Source organism: Acomys minous, assembly GCF_964271855.1.
Source record: "Acomys minous genome assembly, chromosome: 10".
In the NCBI taxonomy this organism is placed as follows: Eukaryota; Metazoa; Chordata; class Mammalia; order Rodentia; family Muridae; genus Acomys; species Acomys minous.
In genome coordinates this window covers 90839569-90861109 of record NC_140491.1, presented here as the reverse complement: position 1 = coordinate 90861109, position 21541 = coordinate 90839569, and the positions used below count along the sequence as shown (strand labels likewise).

Sequence of the window (21541 nt, the reverse complement as noted above, 5' to 3'; positions counted from 1 at the left end):
CAGATGTCATATGCATATTTAACTACAATCTCATATGCATATTTAAAGTGATGTAAACTGATAAAATGTCTCATAAGTTAGTTAATGCTACACATCAAGTTATATACATTTTCAATATTAACTAGTTTGGAAAAATAAACCATTCTTAAAAATCATTTTGGCTGATTTCTGAAGCTAGCAGCAAAAAGAATATAAGCAAGACTGAAAGTATTTAATTGTTCTCAGAATAGAATGCCCATCAGCAATGTACATTATATATGAGATGCACATAATACTATATGATATATATCAATTTATAAGTGGTTTATTGTAAAGCAGAATATAGACCATTGCCTAGCTACTTTCCGACTATAAAGACCATTCCTAATCACAAAGCATTGTCTATACCTCGTTCACTGGCATCGTCGACCAAGATGACCTCAGAGAGCAGGTAGTGTGGGGAGCGATTTATGACGCTATAGACGGTTCTAAGCAGTGTGCTCCAAGCTTCGTTGTGGAACACTATGACTACACTTGTGTTTGGGAGCTCGTCAGGGTAGACCTTCGTCTTGCATCTGGGAAAGAGCAAAGAAGAGTGATGGTAATAAATTCATGATCCATCCTGCTCTTCGTCCGTGGGGATATTCCTAACAGTATGATGTCAGGCTTCAAAGTCCTCCACCAAGGAGCTGCTTTGTGACTATCTGGAATAATTTTCCTTTTTATAAGTGCCGTGAGTAATCACTTGGCCTTTGAAAGTTAAATATGCATAATTACTAATGTTTTATTTCAACTCCTGCAGAGAAAAAAAAAGCAGCGATTTCCATAATTCTAAGAAAACCAAAATAATATCCTCAAACTGTCAAAGAATTAAGAACACCAGATCAATAGAGGCAGACAAATTCACTTATTAAAAACAGTTTTTATTCTCTAGGTTTAAAAAGTGGAATCATAACTCATAAAGCTGTAAGGGTATAAATAGATAAGAGTGTGTGCAGCTTTAGAGATTGTAAAACTGAGATTATTCATCCTTTGTAAAGTTTAAATAAATAAGCTTTTCACAACACCTGAGAATGCACTAACCTATTCCTAATTTCAAAGGAAGGTTAGGACCATGGCTCTTACCATGCCTTGATATTCTAAACATAAGGAAGAGATTTTGTTACCAGTACTTCACAAACTCTACTGTGTACAGACATCACCAGAGAATTTGTTAAAACACAGATCTAATTTGCAAAGCCTGGGATGGAGCCTGGAGTCCGGCTTTGCTGCTGGCTTCAGAAGCAGATGGATCAGTAAGCAGCTGAATACAAATGATCACTAATTTTACAGTTTAGTGTTTTGAAAAACAATTTTAAATGTGTTTACAAATTCAGATGAGCCCAGATCTTACTCCACAAGTCCATCAATTCAAAAAGGCATGATTGATGAACAGTTTGTGTAATTTTGTAGTCATACATCCTTAAATGAAATATACAGATGGCCACTTCCCCTGTCAACTTTTTGAACTTTAGACATGTCTGTCATGTACTTTTAAATCCTCTTGACCATGGACTATGAGACATATCAGAGGGCTTCTGGAGCAGGAACAGAAGAGTATTCACCCTAAGCTACTCTTAATGTAAAATACTCTAAAGAGGTTAAAAATTAAAATAGTTCCATGAAGTATTATGAACCAGATATCTCCTGCCATTTATGATAATATATTACATAATACATTATTGTTAGAACTAGTTTCTTTTCAGAAGGAAGTAAAAGTCTTCAATAAAATAAAGGAGGTGAAGGCACACAATAAAAGCAAACTGAGCACGCCTATTGAGACCTTCCTCCTTTAATGCACTATAAATTATCACCCAACCAGTGAAAACTTCTAAAGTATAGTCAGGTAAAAATATCCATATATACCATATACATTAGGTTTAAAAACATTTTAGCATGAATTTATTTGAAAGTAAACATCCACTAAGGTCTACAATACAATAGATACTGTGCCTATAAGTAAAGAGATATGCCAAGCTCATAGCTCTCTCTCTCTCTCTCTCTCTCTCTCTCTCTCTCTCTCTCTCTCTCTCTCTCTCTCTCTCTCTCTCTCCACTCTGTGGAGATGATCAAGCAGTGCCCTTGTACTTCACCACCCTTTCACTTCCATCTCCAGGCAGCTCATCACTAAATGAACTAAGAAAGCCATCTCAGTAAATGAAAAGTATTTCCCCATCATTTTCTTCAGTCCTCTACTCTCTGCCTCACTAAAAGTTCCCATCACCTTCAGCATGCCAAGCACAAAATATGACAATATAATCATCATCAACACTAAAGTAAATTTACACAAAAAGTATGTAGAGAGTCAAACATATATCAGCTTCTGACTTAAACCAGGACTCACAGACACTGCTACTCAGTGTCAAGCTTTTCTTATAGTAGTTTCTTTTAAATCAAGAATTCTTAATTGTAATTTTTAAACACCAAGTGTGAAAATATGGATTAATACATCCATAAAGTCATCTGAGTATGGTCGCTTGTGCCACAATCCCAGCACCTAAGAGGCAGAAGTACTAAAACTGCCCTGAGTTGGAGGATATCCTGGCCTCACAACCCAGTAAGTTCCAGTCCATCCTGGTCTATCTTGTGAGCTATTGCCTCAAACAACAATAACAAGAACAGTAAAATTAAAAGTAGAAGTATAACTCCAGCACTTGAAACTATTTTCATTAAGTTTATTTTGTGGTTGAAAAAAAATCACTGAGTTAATTCTATATTCATTTTATTATTCTTTACATAATGAACTATCTTAATCTTAATTCAGATACTATATTAACAGAGAATCTCTACTGTATTGTTTAAATATGAACAAGATAAAATGTAGTTAATATGTTTATCAGTTCTTTATCTTCATTATACAGGAACAGTCATTAACCTCAGGCAACAAGTGTTTTAGTTCTGGGAATGGGGGTTGTAGTGATCTGATGCAAATGATCACATATTATAGCACTGGCTTGTATGTCAATGTTATACAAGGTGTTTGATCTTCAATTCTTATCACCAAGAAAAACCATAACAATATAACTAAAAGATTTAATTAGCTTGATTATGGTAACCGTGAAAGAATGTTTGTGTATATCCAAACTCAGGTTATTTGCCCCAAATCTATATAATTTTTAGGTAGCAAGAATACTCAAAAACACTGGGGCACAGGGAAGGGGTCATTCAGAAGAGGTGCTGTGGGTTTTTTGTTGTTATTGTTGTTGTTCTGTGAATGCTGTAAATTGCTTTATAGAAATCAAATTATTTTATGTCAATTTGGCCACTTACCACACTGCACACACTAGTATCAATAAGAGTTATGATTCTTCTGATCAACCACATGCATTGCCTGCCAGAAGTCCATGTAGGCTGCCCGTGGAAGTCCCCTAATCTCTGTTATCCCATGCCCAGTTCTCAGGGTCATCACTAGTGGTGCAAGAGAACACCAGATGCGGCTAACCCCCTCCCCACGCATGCCTTCTGTGGATCTCTCAGACCATCTCTACGGCCATTCCCCGCCCTTCAGTTCCCACAGTCTCCAACTCCAACAAGCATTCCTCTATCTTGAGCATGCATTCCCTGTAAAAACACCAGTTGAATGGACCAGTAAAACAGGCAATCCTCAGCCAACATACTCTCAGAAAATCCAGAGAGGAAACAGAAACAAAGGAACAAAAATGTCACTCAACCAAGACAAAGCCAGAAATCAGACCTTAGACACATAATCATCCCAAATCCACATGCCCAGATGCTAACATAAGAGCATAATCAATAACAACTAGGGCAGCATGTCACCAACAGTGGCCAGCTATCTTATCCCTACTGGGCCTAATTATTCCACCACAGCTGAAGGACAAGAAGAAGACCTTAAGACCAGCTATATGAAAATTATAGCGGTCCTTAAAGAATAAATTAGTAAGTCTCTTAAAGAAATACAGAAAAACAGTAACAAACAATTGAAGGAAGAAAATTAATTTCTTAAATAAAGCCAAGAAAAAATAATTGAAAGAAACAAATAAAAATGCTCAAGAAATGAAAATGGAAATAGAAACAATAAAGAATACACAAACTGGGAGAACCCTGGAAATGAAAAATTCAGGAAAGCAAATAAGAACTAGAGCAGCAAGCTTCACCAATAGAATACAAGAGAAGAAAGAAAGAATACTAGGCACTTAAGATAAAATACAAGGAATAGGTGCATCAGTCAAAGAAAATGTTAATTCTAAAATATTGCTGACATAAAATACCAAAGAAAACTGGGAAACCATAAGAAGACCAAGCCTACATATAATAGGAATAGAAGAAGGAGCAGAATTCCAACTCAGAGACCCAGAAAATATGTTCAACAAAATCATAAAAGACGGGTTTGGAGAGATGGCCCAGAGGTTATGAGCACTGACTGCTCTTCCAGAGGCCCTGAGTTCAATTTCCAGCAACCACATGATGGCTCACAACCACCTATAACATGATCTGATGTCCTCTTCTGGACTGCCAGTGTACATGCAGGCAGAGCACTGTATACAAAATATAAAATAATTAAAAAAAGACTGACCTTCACTTTCTATAAAAAAATCATAAAAGAATATTTTGCTAATCTAAAGAGGGGTTTCCCTATAAAGATCTAAGAAGCTTACAGAACACCAAATAGGTAAGACCGAAAAAAGAAAATCCTCCCACTATATTATAAGCAAAACACTAAATGTAGAGAACAAAGAAAGAATATTAAAAACTTCAAAGAAAAAAGACCATGTACATATGAAGGTAGACCTATAAGAATGACTCCCGACTATTCAATATAGACTCTAAAAGCCAGACAGGCTTGAATTAATGTGCTGCAGACTATAAAAGATCACAGATGCCAACCAAGCAAAATTTAAAATTATAATAAGTGAATAAAATAAGATATTCCATGATAAAGTCAAATTTAAAGAATTTGAGAAAATAAGATATTCCATAATAAAGTCAAATTTAAATAATAGCTGTCTGTAAATCCAGTCCTATAGAAGATGCTAGAAAAAAAATTAAATCAAAGAAGTTAATTACACACATTAAAACAAAAGAAGTAATCTCCCATCAGAAAAAGCAAAAGGACCGACACGAACACATACCACCACCACCTCCAAAAACAACAACAACAAAATAACAGGAATTAATAATTCCTGTTCGTTAATACCTCTCAATATGAATGGCCTTAATTACCCAATAGGAAGACAGCACCCATAATTTCGTTTATATAAAATCATGAACATTACCTCAGAATAAAGGTTAAAAACTGTTATTCCAAGAATATAGACGTAAGAAGTAAGCTGGTGTACACATTTTAATATCTAACAAAGTAGTCTTCAAACCAAATTTAATCAAAAGAGATAGAGCAGGACACTACGTACTCACTAAATGAAAAAAAATCTACCAAGATGGCATTTCAGTTGGTAATATCCAGGCCCCAAACACAAGGGCACCTACCTTTTTGTAAAAGAAACATTGTTTCAGCTGAAATCACACATTGACCATCAGCCACTGACAATAGGATATGTCAATTCTCATTTTCACCAATGCACAACTCATCTAGACAAAAACTAAGCAGAGACATACTAGAACTAACTGACATGATAAACCAAATGAACCCAACATCTTTACAGAACATTCCACTCAAACAGAAAAGCTTCTTCTCAGCACCTCACAGCCTTTTCTACAACATTGGACAAAGAGGCAAGATACAGAATGGGAAGAGATTTTAACTAACTCCATATCCTCTAGAGACTTAATATGCAAAATATATAAAGAACTTAAGACATCAAGTATAAAAAACAAATAATCCAATTAAAATGCTGTACAGATATAAACAGAAAATTCTCAGTAAAGGAATATTTAAGAGGACAGGAAAATAAGATACATTCAACATGTGGACTTGGAATAGACATGAGTCACAGTGGATGAGATCAGGTAGGGAGTGGAGGGAGAGAGTACGAGGAAAGACAGCTGGAATTGGGGGCATTTGGGGAGCAGTGTAGAAAACTAGTACAGAGAAAATGTCCTGGAATCTATGAGAATTACCCTAAGGTCTCCTAGTAATGGAGGATATAGAGTCTGAACTGGTGGTCATCTACTGTAGCCAGGCAAGACTTCCAGTGGTGAAAGTGGGTTGCAATTGGGTTGAGATGTTGGCCAATTAGGTTGACTGGGCCTAAACAAACAAGGCTGATGCTAGGACCAAAGGCCATTCTCTGAAAACTGACAACAGGCCCACTTTCCAAGGACAACTTCCACTCAGATGATTGAACATGCAGAAGTCAAGCTGCTGTAAGCTTGGTGCCTTCACCCCTAAATCCTAGTCTCTTTGGCATGTGAAGGTACTCTTTGGTGATGAAAAGAGAAATCTGGACATCTCCCCACTCACAATCCCCTCCACCCACAATCTTTCCTGTCTGCAAAATGTGCTGGGGAAATGGTGGTGCAGAACACACGGGAGAGGCCAACTTGAAACCCATGGCACAAGAGGGAGCCTCATGGCCACAAACTGGAGACTGGATAGCCCAGAGACAAAGGGCTAAACTAAACACAGCTGGAAAAACATTTTAAGACTATTACTGCTGTTCTGCTATATTAATAGATTGTTGCCCTATCCAGTAGTCATGAGAGAGGCTTGCTCTGGTAGCAAGGGGAGGGGATTCAGAGATCCACAGTTCAACATTATGCCAAGATAGAGACTAAATTGCAGGTCTCCATTAGGTCCCTCTTGTCGGAGATAGGGAAACCCTGTGGAAGATAGGGAGAAAAGACATTAGGAGTCAGAAAGGATGCAGGATACAAGGATAACATGATCGGCTGAGTCAAATAAGCAGGGCTCACAGAGTCTGAAACCACAAACATGGTGCCTGCATTGACCTGCACCAGGTCTTCAATATGTGTTATAGCTGTTAGCTTGGTGTTCTTGTGAGACTGCCAACAGTGGGAGCTTGTGTATCTCTGATTCTTCTGCCTTCTTTTGAGACTCTTTTCCTCTTATTGGTCTGCCTTGTGTGGCCTTTATAAGAGCGCTTTCATCCTTTCTTACTGTTTTGTCCTGTCTTGGAGACTTGCTCTTTTCTGAAGGGGAAAAAGAGGGGGCTTGATCTGGGGGAGAAGGGAGAGGTGGAACAAAGAGTGATGGGGGAAGTTAGGAGTACAGGGAGGGGAAACTGTATTTAAGATGTTTTATATGAGAGAAAAATCTATTTCAATAAAATAAAAAATAAAGGAAAAGAACCATGAGTTCCACATTTTCTGATCAGACAATAATACACAGTGCTTGCATTAGCATTTGCATTCCATACACAATATCAGCTATGGTGGAATACACCATGCCTTTGTATAGTAAAAGGAAGGAAAAGTAATACTACAAAATGAAATTCCTCACAATGCTTTACTTTTTATAATCTACTTAATTCTTCAATAGAACTTAAAGGAAAAAGCTTTTAAACTCAGGTAGACATCACTTCCTATGAAATTCTCACATTTAATTTGTCAGTCACACTAATTTTGTACTGTCTTAAAGTTTTTTTCCACTTCTTTTAAGATTAATCCAGATTCATCCTGTGTTGTTCAATGTACTAGAGGCAAATGCTGAGGTCATATCTCAGAAACCAAATCTTTCCTCTATATGTAGCTTCATTTGTACTTTTTAATAGACTTCACAGGAAGTCTTTTCTAAAAAACAAGACTCAAGATATTTATAAAGGGGTATCATTAAAATGCAGCTACTGTCTCAGTAGAACTGGGCTCAGCCCAATATTCTGAATTTCTAGCAAGATCCTAGGAGGTGACAACACTGTTGATCCCTTTTTTTATATAAGAAGCAAGGCAATACACTGTGCTCAATTAATGATTAGCAGAAGCAGATATAGTTATTTCTCCAAAAATATGTTTTACTTCATCAACTTACTTTTTTCTGCTTCTTGCTGCCTTTTCTTTAGATGATGATTTTTGTGCCAATGCTAAACAATCTGATAGTCATGAAAAATGAAGATTTATAATTTCAGTTTGCACCTGTAGTTTAAAGAGTGCATCACTGTCAACTTAACTTGAAGCAATAAGTGTAATAGCAGCTAGGACCGTGCTCACAAGCTTAAGGAACTGTACCTGTTGGAACATTCCTCCATTGCTAGTGGGAGTGCATACTTGTGCTACCACTTTGGAAATCAATCTGGCACTTTCTCAGAAAATTGAGAATAGCTCTACCCCAAGACCTAGCTAAAGGACCCCTGGGCATACACCCAAAAGAAGCTCTATGATAACACAAGGACAATTGCTCAACAATATTCATAGAAACTTTATTCTTAATAGCCACAAAAGGGAAAGAACCTAAACAACCCTTAATGGAAGAATGGATAAAGAAAATGTAGTACATTTACACAATGGGATATTACTCAGCAATGACATCATGCAGTTTGCAAGCAAATGGATGGAACTAAAACCTTTCATTCATCCTGAGTGAGGTAACCCAGTGCCAGAAAGGCATACCTGGTATGTACTCACATATAAGTGGATATTCTCCAGGAAGTACAAGGATGACCAACCTACAATCCACATACCCAGAGAAGCTAAGTAACAAGGAGAGCCCAGGGAGGATGCTTGTATCTCAGAAGAAGAAATAAAATATATATTGGAGGTGGATGGATGGATGGAACTCAGTGAGACAGGGGCTGAAGAGAGGAATGAGGGTAGGAATCAGGTGTGAAGAAGGAGAGGGCTTGAAGAGAGTATGGAAATCTGTGGGGGGGGGGATCTCTGGGATGGGGGAGGCTCTCTGAGTCTACAATGAAGACCCTATCTGAGATGCCCAGAAGTGGGGCATATAGAGCCTGAAGTGGGACTTCCAATGGAGCGAGGGAGCACCAACCCCCACACAAAACTTTCAACCCATCCAACTGTGGGAAGCCATGCCAAATTCTGCCAAGTCAGAAATCCCATGCTTAGGCTGCAAGCTGTGACCTTACTGTTGCTGAGCTCAGCCAGAGGAGGTCTTTGTGTTCCAGGCCATCCTTGGACTATTTACCTTTGAAAGAAGTAGGGAAGTCCCTACTAAGTAACACCTGGAGGGTTAAGGATATCCTTTCACAGAGCTACTCAGTAATAGGAAGTTCTTACAAGGGAGCTATTCTTGCCTGGGAGCTAGGGAAGAGGGTTAAGAATAGATCTTATTGACCTTACTATATATAAAGTTTTACTAGTTCACATTAAAGAGAGTCTTGATCAGAAAATTTAAAAAATTTTTTATTAGTTTATTCATATTACATCTCAATGGTTATCCCCTCCCTTGTATCCTCCCATTCCTCTCTCCCTCCCATTTTCCCCTTACTCCCCTCCCCTATGACTGTGACTGAGGGGGACCTCCTCCCCCTGTATATGCTCATAGGGTATTAAGTCTCTTCTTGGTAGCCTGCTATCCTTCCTCTGAGTGCCACCAGATCTCCCCATTCAGGGGACTTGGTCAATTATGAGGCACCAGAGTATGTGTGAAAGTCAGACCCCACTCTCCACTCAACTGTGGAGAATGTCCTGTCCATTGGCTAGATCAGGGTAGGGGTTTGAAGTTTACGGCCTGTATTGTCCTTGGCTGGTGTCATAGTTGAAGCAGAAACTAAGCCGAGAAATAACATCATTGATCAGTAATTTTGACTCGTTATTTCTTGCATCTCTGTACCCTTCTTTCAATCCCCACTCTCTCTTTCAGGTGAACCCTGATTTGATTTTTCCCATGGGCTGGGACATGTCAATACAACCAATGACTGGCCCTGCTTGAGTCATGTGCCATGAGAAAGAGAGAGAGGCCACAACTGATACTATTAGTAATATTCTGCTATACTTGCAGACAGGAGACTATCATACCTAAGAGTCATCTGAGTGAATTTACACAGCAGCTGATGAAAACAGATTCAGAGAACCCACAGCCAAACATTAGGCAGATCTTGGGGGAATCTATGGAAAAAGGGGAGAAAGAATTGAAAGAGCCAGAGAGGTCAAGGGCACCACAAGAAAACAAAATCAACTAACCTGGACCCATAGGGACCCACAGAGACTGAACCATCAACAGAGAGCAGCCATGGGACAGACCTAAGCCCCCCACACATAAGTAACAGGTGTATAGCTTTGTCCTTATGAAGGACCTCTAACAGCAGAGACAGGGGCTGTCTATAACTCTGTTGGTTACCTTTAGATCTCTTTCCCCTAACTGGAAGATGTGCCTATTCCTACTTGACATGCCAACATGGGTTGATGTCCATGGGTAGGCTCCCATTCCCTGAGCAAAAATAGAGAAGAGGTAGAGGTAGGACTATGAAGAGAGGAGGGAGGGGAAGTTCCAATCAGGAGGTAAAGTAAATTAATTTATGAATGAAAAAAAATTCCCCTGTATATCCACTGCTAGCTACCACCTCCTAACATAAAAAATAGTAGATTCTCAATCCCAACCAAATTTAAGATTCATAATTTTTTAAGATGTTCATCTGGAAGGAAATGAACACAGTAGAATTCATATTTAGCCCAGAAGTTGTACTTAAGTAGTATTGTTTCATTTAGGTTGGCAGAGTTTTAACTCATTTTTTCCATTAGTAATGCAAGACAAAGAATTAATAGGAAGAAAGTTTATCTAAGTATTGAAATAATAGAATCAATAAGTGGGTTTGGATAATATTCCTGTGTCCCTAATAAATGAAAATCTATCTTTTTTCTTCCTTTTTGTAATAAAATAATTTTACCATTTCTCACTTCCATTTTTTATCTTTTAAAAATGGACTTAAAACCAGCCAAAATCAATAGATCTTACCAAAACCATGTAGAAAATATTAATTCATACACCCACAGAATGAAGCATGGTGTCTCCATGTAGTTGGACTGGAAATATTTTCAAAGTTGACTGAGTTACATATGCAGCTTACAGAAAACATATTCAAGTTATATATCTACAATGTTCTCCTATCTACAATATCATTAGGGAAATGATGGCAAAAAAGCTTGTGGACATAACCAATCATATCATATTTGAGTTAAGGTCAAGTCCAAGAGATGGAACTCATAGTCTACATTGCTTGGTTGACCAAGAACTTCAGACTAGAGAGCCCAGGGACCTATGGTAAACCAAATACTACTGTCCTAAAAAGTATAGCATAAAAGACTCCAAAGACATTCCGTTACACTCTTAGACCAATGCCTTGCTCAGTCATCTTCAGAGCAGCTTCCTCCTACAGAAGATGGGATCGAATACAGAGAGCCACAGCCAGACAATATGCAGACATTCCCCTCATGATTCAGGGAACCTTGTGAGAAAAGAGGCAGAAAGAGTGTAAGAGCCAGAGAGGTAGAAGACACCAAGAAAACAAGGCCCTTTAAATCAAGTAGATCAAAGCTCATGTGAACTCACAGAGAGCCAGACAGCACTCACAGGGCCCAGGATGGTCTGCACCATGCCCTTTTCATATATGCATTATGGTTTCCAGTTCCATGATTTATACTATTCCTGAATGTGAAAAATTGTGTGTTGTGTCTCTGATTCTTGGACTTGTCTTGGCCTCCTTTCCTGCTGTTTATTTGTCTTGTCCAACTCTGATATGTTAGTGTTTATATTATATTATATTAATTATATTATATTATTATATTGTTATATTATATTATGTTTTTATTCCTTCAAAACCTGTTTGCTTTCTGAGAGACAGAAATGGAATACATCTTATGGGAAATGAGGTAAGGAGGATCTGGGAGGAGTAGAGGGAGGTGAAAATGTAACCAGGATATATAGTTTTAGAGAAAAGATTACTCTTTTCAATAAAATGAAAAAAAATGTGAAAAATAAAAAATGTAAAATAAAATGAGGCAGTGTTCTAATTGTTATTGATAATTATATCTTTCTTAAACTATCTTACATATTTAATCAAGTTTTAAATAATACTGATAGAAAAATATTGGTAATTTCTATTTTTTAACTTTTTATTATTATTATTTTTTTACATTCTGACTGCATTTCCCCCTCTTTCCTCTTCTCCCATTCTCTCTCCCCTCCCCTATTCCATGTCAAATCCCCTATGCTCAATCCATCCACTCCTCCTCCATTTCTTTTCAGAAAAGTGTTAGACATCCCATGGATATCAACCAAACATGGTATATCAAGTCTCAGTAAAACTAGGCACCTCCCCTCTTATTATGGCTACCAGCCAACCCAGTAGGAGGGGAAAAGTCTGAAAAACTGGCAACAACAACAACAACAACAACAAACAACAACAAAAAGCCAGAGATGGTCCCTGCTCCCATGTTAGGAGTCCCACAGGAAGTCTTTGTGAACAACTAAGGTTCGGGTTAGTTCATTCTGTGAGTTATATTCTGGTGTCCTTGCTCTGGCTCCTATAATCCTTCCTCCCACTCTTCTGAAGGTTTCCCAGAGCTCCCCCTAATGTTTGGCTGTGGGTCTCTGAATCTGTTTCCATCAGTTGCTGGGTGAGGCCTCTCTGATGACAATTGGGTTAGGAACTAACCTGTAAGTATACCAGAATATCATTAGGAAGCATTTCATTAACCTTTTTACAGTTGTGTTTGGTTCTATTTTAGGTCACTGGGCTATCCAGACTCTGGTGACTCCACCTAAGCCTCCTAACAGTGGAAGATACTGAGCCTAAAGTGGCTATCTGCTGTAACCAGGCAAGACTTCCAGTGGGCCATCAACCCAGCTACATAACTTCAACCTAAAATTTGTCTTGCTTACAAGATGTCCTGAAATAAAGATGGAGCAGAAATGAGGGAATGGACACCCAATGACTGGTCTGGCTTGAAACCCACACCATGAGAGGGAGCCTCCCCTGACACTGCCTAGAGGTAATTTTTATTTTTAATCAGAAAAACAAGAAAAATAATCTATGTATAATAGACTCATCATATTACACTAACTTATGAATGTTCACATTAAATGGGAAATAGTCTTTTCTTTCCGACTGCTTCATTAGACTTAATTATTTAAGCTATCTTTTAAAAATTGTGGTTTCATTTTCATACTCTTAATGAGGTCTTGGGTTCAATATTAGTATAGGGATAAAATAATTTTCATTGAGATTACTATAAATGGCAAGACATTTTAAGTAACATTTCATCATTCAATATTGTTTTTTATAATTATTCAAGTAGAATTTCTAAACTTTTGCATTATTTTGTAACTACTGTTTATGTAGTTAACTATAAAGATTAAAAAATGACAGGCTTCACTAGAAATTAATTGATGTCTAAAGGAAGGCCATGCAAGCAATTACTCAAGTGAAATTGGTCAGGACTCAAGTGGTCAGGAAAACATTTCATATAGGTACAAAATTCTTACATGATAAACTTATATAACACCAGCAAGGAAGTTAAACTTCACTTCTTTTGAATTATTTAAGGCCATGTCTATGACCCTTATTCATATTTTATCAGTTTGGGAGTTACTTTATTATGTCTTTGAAAAACATTGTTCTATTGGCTTCAATCACTGAGATGTTGATTAAAATAACTGTGGTGTGGTCATACATGGCTAAAGGGATTTAAAACACATATTGGATATTATAAATATAGGGTTTTGAGCATTAAAAATAACTGAATGGGAAGACTCTATTCCTGCACTCAAATACTTTGCAAACAGTGAGAAATCAATTAAAAGTTGATCAGAAAAAAGTTCTGATGGTTTGCTTACGTAGTGCTAAAATGTGGTATGCAAGCTGCTGTCGAGTGGGGGCAGGCATCAATAGTCTTACCCAATACTAGCCTCTTATAACACCTGAACTATTAGGTAAGTTGTATCTACTGGTGCAATAATAGTATGACAATTATGAGGAAAACCAACTACCTTCTAACTAATAGGAGAGAGTTCATGTCTGATACTTTAAACCTTGTCAAAACCAGGAATAGATAGATAATAGACCTTAGGGAAGAAAATATTGGTGTTCTTCCTGCCAAATGGCCATGTGCTGTCAGCATTCCTTATTAGCATCTGTCTTTATAGCTATGAAGTTGTGTACTTTGGTCAAAGATGCTCTTCTTGAAGTAAGTAGTAGCTAATGCACAGATTAATAACTTGTAAAGTGCTAAGTGACTACGGGTGCTCAGATGTAGAGGGGTCATCTATAACAACATTTCCCTTATTGAAGACTCGGGAAACACTGTGGAAGAGGGTGCAGAAAGAATGTAAGGGCTGTTGCACGAGAAGGAGAGCCATGAAATTCTATTTTTCTGTACAGGGTATGGCTGATATGCACATTAATTCACAGCAACTGTGGTTGTCCACAGACGGCATGGACAAGGTCGAGCCAGTAAAAACTCAAGCAATAACAAAGTAAGCGCTTCTACTGCTCTACGTTTAACTAAAATGCTGTCAGCAGTGTATGACCCGTGCGGAGGGAGGCAGAGTTGATTTGCTTCAGAGACCTAGTCAGCAGCTTTCTCATTCCCCAGAGTATGATGCCATTTCATGTTCTAATTAAACTCATAAGGATAATATTAGTAAAGATGATGATAATAATAATAATGAGAAGAAGTTGAGAAAAAAAAAAGACTGTTGGAGGAAGGGCATCTACAGAGGCAACTGGAGAAAAGCAAGTGGGGTAGATAAGATCAAAATAGCTTGAATAACATGTGCAAAACTTTCAGAATTAAATAAAAACGTTATATTTAGAAATATATTTTGTGAAACAGAAACTGAGAACTATAACCTTCAATTTTTTTTTTTTACTCACAGACATGTTAAAATGAATGAAGCATCCCATATGCCTAAAACACACTTAAAAATTAAATGTATTTAGCCACTATGTTTTGAACCTATTTTGTACAACTGTAGACCTATGCCGTCAGAGGTTCTTAGCTTCTTCACCTGTGACCTTTGTGTCATTTAGAGGTAGAGTAACGTTAGAGGTAGAGGTAGAGGTAGCCCCTGACTTCTGGTTGGAGAGGTATAAATACAGAAGAGAATCTAGTTGTTCTGCTTTGGAGGGAACGTTAAGATACAGGGATGCTTCAGACAGCTGCAACCTAGAAATGTGTGAGACAGTGTACCTATTTGCCATCTTTCCCGTTGGCTATGCACACGTTATGAAAACATAAACTGTTACAATTTGATTCTCTCCTTTTCAAAGGCATATTGATGTTTTCAGATAAGCTACTCAACACAACATGATACATCAAAGGAAGAAAAATTGACTGTAAGATGAGAATGTGAAATCACAAAGGAGCCATAATTACACAGTGGTTTAGTTAGATACAATCCATCTAGGATCGCCAACAAGGGCTGTCAACACTATGGTGTGCTTGGCTTGCTGGCAGGCTGCTCACTGAGCCGGTGGATACCTTTTACTGCCTCAAATAAAGAAGATTAATAACAGCAATTAAACAGAAAACTTGTAACACAGGCCCTCTATATATTTCTTATTTTAAGATCTGTGAGAATTGCGGGGTTACTTGTTGCTTCCGTTCTCAAATAAGAATAATCACAGGCAGTATTTATGCCCCATCACAACGCATCCATGTGAAGCAAACATGGGCAATGAGAAAATGGTTCTTTCACAGTCTTGAAAAGCTTGGATTCCCCAAGTAAAAGACATCACTTAATTTTGCATATATCTCTACAGATTGATTAAATGTATAATTTGTTAAAGTTGTCCAAAAATCAAATTTTTTTTATCAAAATCAAGTAAATGAGTACCTTCAATGTTATATAAATCACCACGTTTTAGTTGTATTTAAAATCCATGTGAACAAGAGATGATAGTAAGTGGCTTTTGTTTCTCCCCTAGTTAGATAGCAACCATTGTTGTAAGTAGATCAACTTATTTGATCCTGAAACCAGAGGCCTCTGTAACTTAAGGAGTATCTGAAATACAATAAAAGTGTAACTTCATCAATAGCATATAGAACTTATTTTCATGTTTCAAGAATTTATGTAAACATTTGTTTAAACTATTAACTCAAACTGTTCTCTTTACACGAGAAGGGATAATCATGGGGTAAATGCATCTTTTCATAGAGTAACATATACTTTATGATGAGCAACAACAGTTGCTCATCAGTTTGAGCAGGACCCCTGGGCCCAACTCAGCCTACGATAATGTTCTACTTGTAGGTTTCTAGGACCCTTTGGATCCTTCTACTTTGCTATTCTCCCATGATTCTCTCATCTAGAGTCCCACTAGAATGTCCTCCCCTCTGTCCCAGTTTCCTGGTAAGTGAAGGCTTTCATGGGACATGCCCCTTGGGCTAATATGCAGATATAAGTGAGTATATACCATTTGAGTCTTTCTGCTTCTGGGTTAACTCACTCATTATGATCATTTCTAGCTCAATCCATTTATCCACAAATTTTGGGAATTCCTTGTTTTTAATAGATGAGTAGTATTCCATAGTGTATATGTACCACAGTTTCTTTATCCATTCTTCTACTGAGGGATACTTAGGCTGTTTCCATGATCTGGCTATTATGAATAAGGCTGCTATCAATTGAGTGGAGAGTGGGATATGACTTTCTCATGTACTCTGGTGCCTCACATTTGACCATGTCCCCTGGAGGGGGAGATCTGGTGGCATTCAGAGGAAGGACAGCAGGTTACTGAGAAGAAACTTGATACCCTATGAGCATATACAGGGGGAGGTAATCCCCCTCAGGAACAGTCATAGGGGAGGGGAATAAGGGGAAAATGGGAGGGAGGGAAGAATGGGAGGATACAAAGGATGGGATAACCATTGAGATGTAACAAGAATAAATTAATTAAAAAAAAACAGTTGCTCATCAGTACAGTTCAAGACTGTCATTGTGTCTATCAAGCCTGAACTATTATATCAAATAATGTTTTCATCTATGATGCTATATCTAAATTGTATCATTCCCCTAAGCTTAAACACACCAGTCTCTGTAATCCTCATGGTGACATCTCTTTAACAATACAAGAAGACTTTATGCTAAACAGAAGTTCTCTAACACATGGAATTGGACTCAGGTTTTTTATTAACAACCTATTTTAGTGGTTTGGGGCAGCAGATATGCTAATCCTTATCTTGTTCTTGATTCAGAAATCTCGTTTAATAAGTTAATAATTTAAGGTTAAAACCAGTAAATAACTTGCTTCCCAATGGTAACACTAGGCTTTAAACCCAGGACAGCAGACATTAAAAATTGTTACTATTTCTCTTACCTAATGGGATATGATTTTATTGACATTATTTTTTTATATTGATTTTATTTTATTGATTTTCATTGTACTTTTCCCTTAATAGCAAAATTATTTATGACAACAACATTGAATAATATGTTAATTAAATGACATGAATAATAAAATGGCAAGCTATTTTTCTTATTTATAAAACTATATAGGACTTAAACATGTATTTACTTCCTTTAGTATTGACTAGGCTAAGAATGCATTTGAAATCTAATGCTATTAACTGGCCTTCAAAGCTTGGTACCTAGAAAATCTCTAGGTCTACAAAAACAAAGAGAACACGTCTTTCATGCTGCAATGCTATTATAACCCAGTTTCTATGAAGCCATGGAGCAGTATGAACTCAGAATCATACCGTTTATATTTTAATTTTCCACATCTTAGTTTATACAGCTATAAAATAGGAAAATGACAGGCTATAACTTACAGAGATGGTAGGGTAAAAAGAAGTTATGTATGCAGAGCTTTTAAGTCAGTACTTATAATACAATATCCATTTAACATGTGTATATACATAGCTCATTATCTTCATGTTTTTAATTACTTATTGATATAGTTGTCTTACTTTAATTTGAAAAATATAGAAAAGTCAGTTGAAATGAAATCTACGTAAAGAATTCATCCTTTTGGTTAATTCCCCATTTACGCTGGTGAAGAAAAACTGTCCCCCTAGGAGTGTTGACTGAAATAATAAGAAAGTGACTTCACAAGGAAATATTAACACATAAGGAGTTGCTTTGTAAAGCATTTTGGTGCTTTGAAGCTTCTTTAATAAACGTCACTTGTAAACTTTTAATTAATTTAGTATTTAACAAAATAAATAGGATAGCAAATATAAACCCAAAGAAACAACGTCATCCATTGCCTGGAGCAAGAACACTGATAGAAATTTGAGGACTTTGAGGTGATTATTTGAGGAGGCCCTGGAGTATTTGAACAGTGAAGCAAGCACCGAATTCTTGTTTGAGGAAACAACTGTTTCATTACTGTATCAGTAAGCACAGTGACAACCCTAGGAAAAACAAGAAAGCCTGCCTTCTGGGAGAACACTTCCTTCATAACAGATTTGGTGGAGCCTGCATCAACTTGGAAATACTGCCTGTCACAAACAGGAAATCACTCAGTGGTCTAAATGAACAACACAGCAGTGACTTCCCCTCCTAAAACGGCTTAGATGTTAAGGAGGAAATAAGCAAATAAAACAATATCTTTCTAGGAAAAAAAGAAGAGGAAACACAATTGAAGGATGATGGCCAGCTGTAGAGTTGACTTCTGAAAGACTGTGGGAGAGGGTAAAGAGGATAGGAGAGAGGTGGGAAAGTGCTGAGAGGAACATCAGGACGTCTTGGATGACACAGCTGCTGCAGGGCATGTAATAATGAGCGACCTTTAAGTTTTAGGGCTAACTACACTATTCCAGTGCAACCACAATCACTCTCCTGTTGGGCCCTAAATTCAGTCCATTTCAAGATATGCTTCCTTAGTGGCTTCAGGACTGTCTCCGATTTGAGAGAACATCCGCAGCTCATCTCTGGGCAACTGCGAAGATCACAGGAAGCAGTCACAAAAGCTATCAAAGAACTAGTATAAGGGAAGCAAATGATCCTGGGAAGGGTTCTGGACTTTACGGAAAATTGTGTTGTGATATAAGTCGATCTTATCTTGATTTAAACAGAGTATATTCTGATAACACTTTCCTGTCATGAACCTGTGACTGCCTGCTGGAGAGCCCTATTTCTTCTTTACCTTTCTCCTTCCCTTTCAAATTGGCCTGTTTGCAGCACAGCTTGCTCTCGGAGACTGAGGAGTCACCACCCTTTGCGTGGACTTGGATGAATATCTCCCCTAAACTTCATCACAGAAACCTCTAATTGCAATGGATAGTGTTTAACTAAGTGATCCACAGCTGGACAAGCTCTAGTGATTAAGAGATTATGGGATTTTTCAGTTCTAAATTGGTTATTTATATGTTCACGCCTCATCTCAAGACTCAGAAATCATTTAGGAGAGGGGAAAGAAAGATTGTAAAAGCCACAGGGAGTGGATGACTATAAGGAAACGCAGTTCTCTGGACACAAGTGGGAATTAGCACATATGAATTTACAGCTGTTGAGACAGCTGTGATCCAATAAGGTCAAATAAAATTCTTTCCCTGAGAGAGGAAGTAGGCGTAAACTCCAACCACTAAATACAGAGGGGAAGATTCAGAAGGTCCTTCAGGTAGAAGGACTGTCATCCAGTGAAGGTCACTCAGTTATAGTGTATGAGCAGAAGACAGTGTACTTGATAATGATATATTTTTTAAAAGTCATTAAGAGAATATAAAGTTGTATGGGTAGGGAAGGGGACACAGATATATGAGGAGTTGGCATCTAGTGAATGTGATCAAAATGCAACGTACACAATTCTCATAGAACTAATAAAAAAAAGCAAAAATTTAAGTACTTAAAATTATGTAGCTGGTTTGTAACTCAAATGTTTGCTGTGTCTTGTGGTCTTCTCAAATGAGCAATCTAAAGTGTCAGTGAGAAGAATACATCCATAGGTGATGACTTCAAGTATTCTGAGACAAACAGAAGTACCAGTACTTAGGAAATCACTTATTTTTTTTTACCAAATAACTATAACATCTTTTATGATAAATTTAATGTGAATGAAAGAATAAAATCAAATAAAACTTATGCTTTCTCTTATTTTTAGCAAATAAATAATCACTATGTATGTTCACTATAGTTATACCTGTGGTGTATAGAATTAAGAAATAATCTTTTTTTTTTAATAGTTGAGTAGTAGTCCATTGTGTAAATGTATCACAATTTCTTTACTCATTCTTCTGTTGAGGGACATCTAGGTTGTTTCGAGATCCTGGCTATTACAAATAAAACTGTTATAAACATAGTTAGGCAAATGTCCTTGTTGTATGGTGGAGCATCTTTCAGCATATGCCTGAGAGTGGTATTGCTGGGTTTTGAGGTAGATCTATTCCCAGTTTTCTGAGAAAGTGTCAGATTGATTTCCAAAATGATTGTACAAGTTTGCACTCCCACCAGAAATGGAGGAGTGATTCCCTTTGTCCACATCCTTGACAGCATGCACTGTCACTTGCGTCTTTTTATCTTAGCCATTCTAAAGTGTGTAAGGTGGAATCTTAGAGTTGTTTTGATTTGCATTTCCCTGATGACTAAGGATGTTGAGCATTTCTTTAAGGGCTTCTCAGCCATTTGATATTCTTCATTTTTTTTCAGATTTGTATTTATGTAAAGTAAACGAAGTGCAAAGCAATTATCAAAGTAATGGGTTACTTTTAAGAATCACTTTTATTTATTTGACTGCATGTGTGTGCACATGTGTATCTGTGTGCAGATATGTGCACATATATGTAGCAGTGTCAGTGGAAGCTAGTGTTGCAGTTACAGATAGTTGTGGGCCACCTACCTGGGTGCTGAGAAATGGATTCAGGTCCTCTGGAAGAACTGTCAGTGATCTTAACCACCAAGCCATCTCTCTAGCCTCCTAAATTATTTTTTAAGATGTAAGACAACATGATCATATTTATTATTATGCATACTAAAGAAATTCTAGATTCTATTTTGAAATTATAGAAATAAGAACTGTAATGTTCATCTAATAAGTTAAAAACCATATAGTTGGACAAAGTTATTTCTCCTTTTTCTATAACATGAAAGTTCTCAACTAGACTTAGAAAAATTTCTGAAGCCCTACATTTTTTTAACAGAGTCATAATTTCACTTTGTCCTTAAATTCATTTTGAATAAAAAGGAATTGAAATTTTTTGTATGTCTCTTTTCTGCTGACACCCTTAACTGCTGTTGCCATGTAATGTGTCCCTTACTCAGCCAACCTATTCCAAGGACTGAGCATTGCTCAAACATATCTTGCTTGAAGAAAGAGCATATTCTCACTTCATCTCTTTTTCTTGCTGTTTCCCCTCGTATGAGATTAGCTTCTATTCCCTCATTCAAACTATTCTCCTTTACCTTCCAGATGGTTTAAACCCTTGATGCTAGAATTGGGATTTACTCCCAAGAGAGTGAACTCAGTTTCTTTTCCATAAAGTCATGTCCTTAAAAACACCATGCTGCAAGGTTTAGGGAAGAAAATTTCAAGCCGGCAAAAGGAAAATAACAAATAGAGTCTATGAGTAAGTGTTTATAAATGTCGAAGTCCTATCCTACCATTTTTCACTATAATTTTGATATATCTATATAATCAGAAACCTGAATGGTTCTTCAAGATTTACTGACTTTGTGGATGGAGAAAGTATATCATAAGCTGCCAAAATGACCTGAGAAGTATCTTCATACTATTATGGGATATGTAGATAT

At 37.2% G+C, this 21541-nt stretch overlaps 1 protein-coding gene across 1 annotated transcript in view; it reads right to left on the bottom strand.

The window, feature by feature from the left end:
• The window catches only part of GALNT13 (polypeptide N-acetylgalactosaminyltransferase 13), a 519423-nt gene that overhangs the window by 212504 nt on the left and 285378 nt on the right, over positions 1–21541 (bottom strand). Inside the window, exon 5 of the mRNA XM_084800140.1 lies at positions 388–554. Coding sequence (XP_084656266.1) covers positions 388–554 — 167 coding nt within the window. The remainder of the gene's footprint in view (positions 1–387; positions 555–21541) is intronic.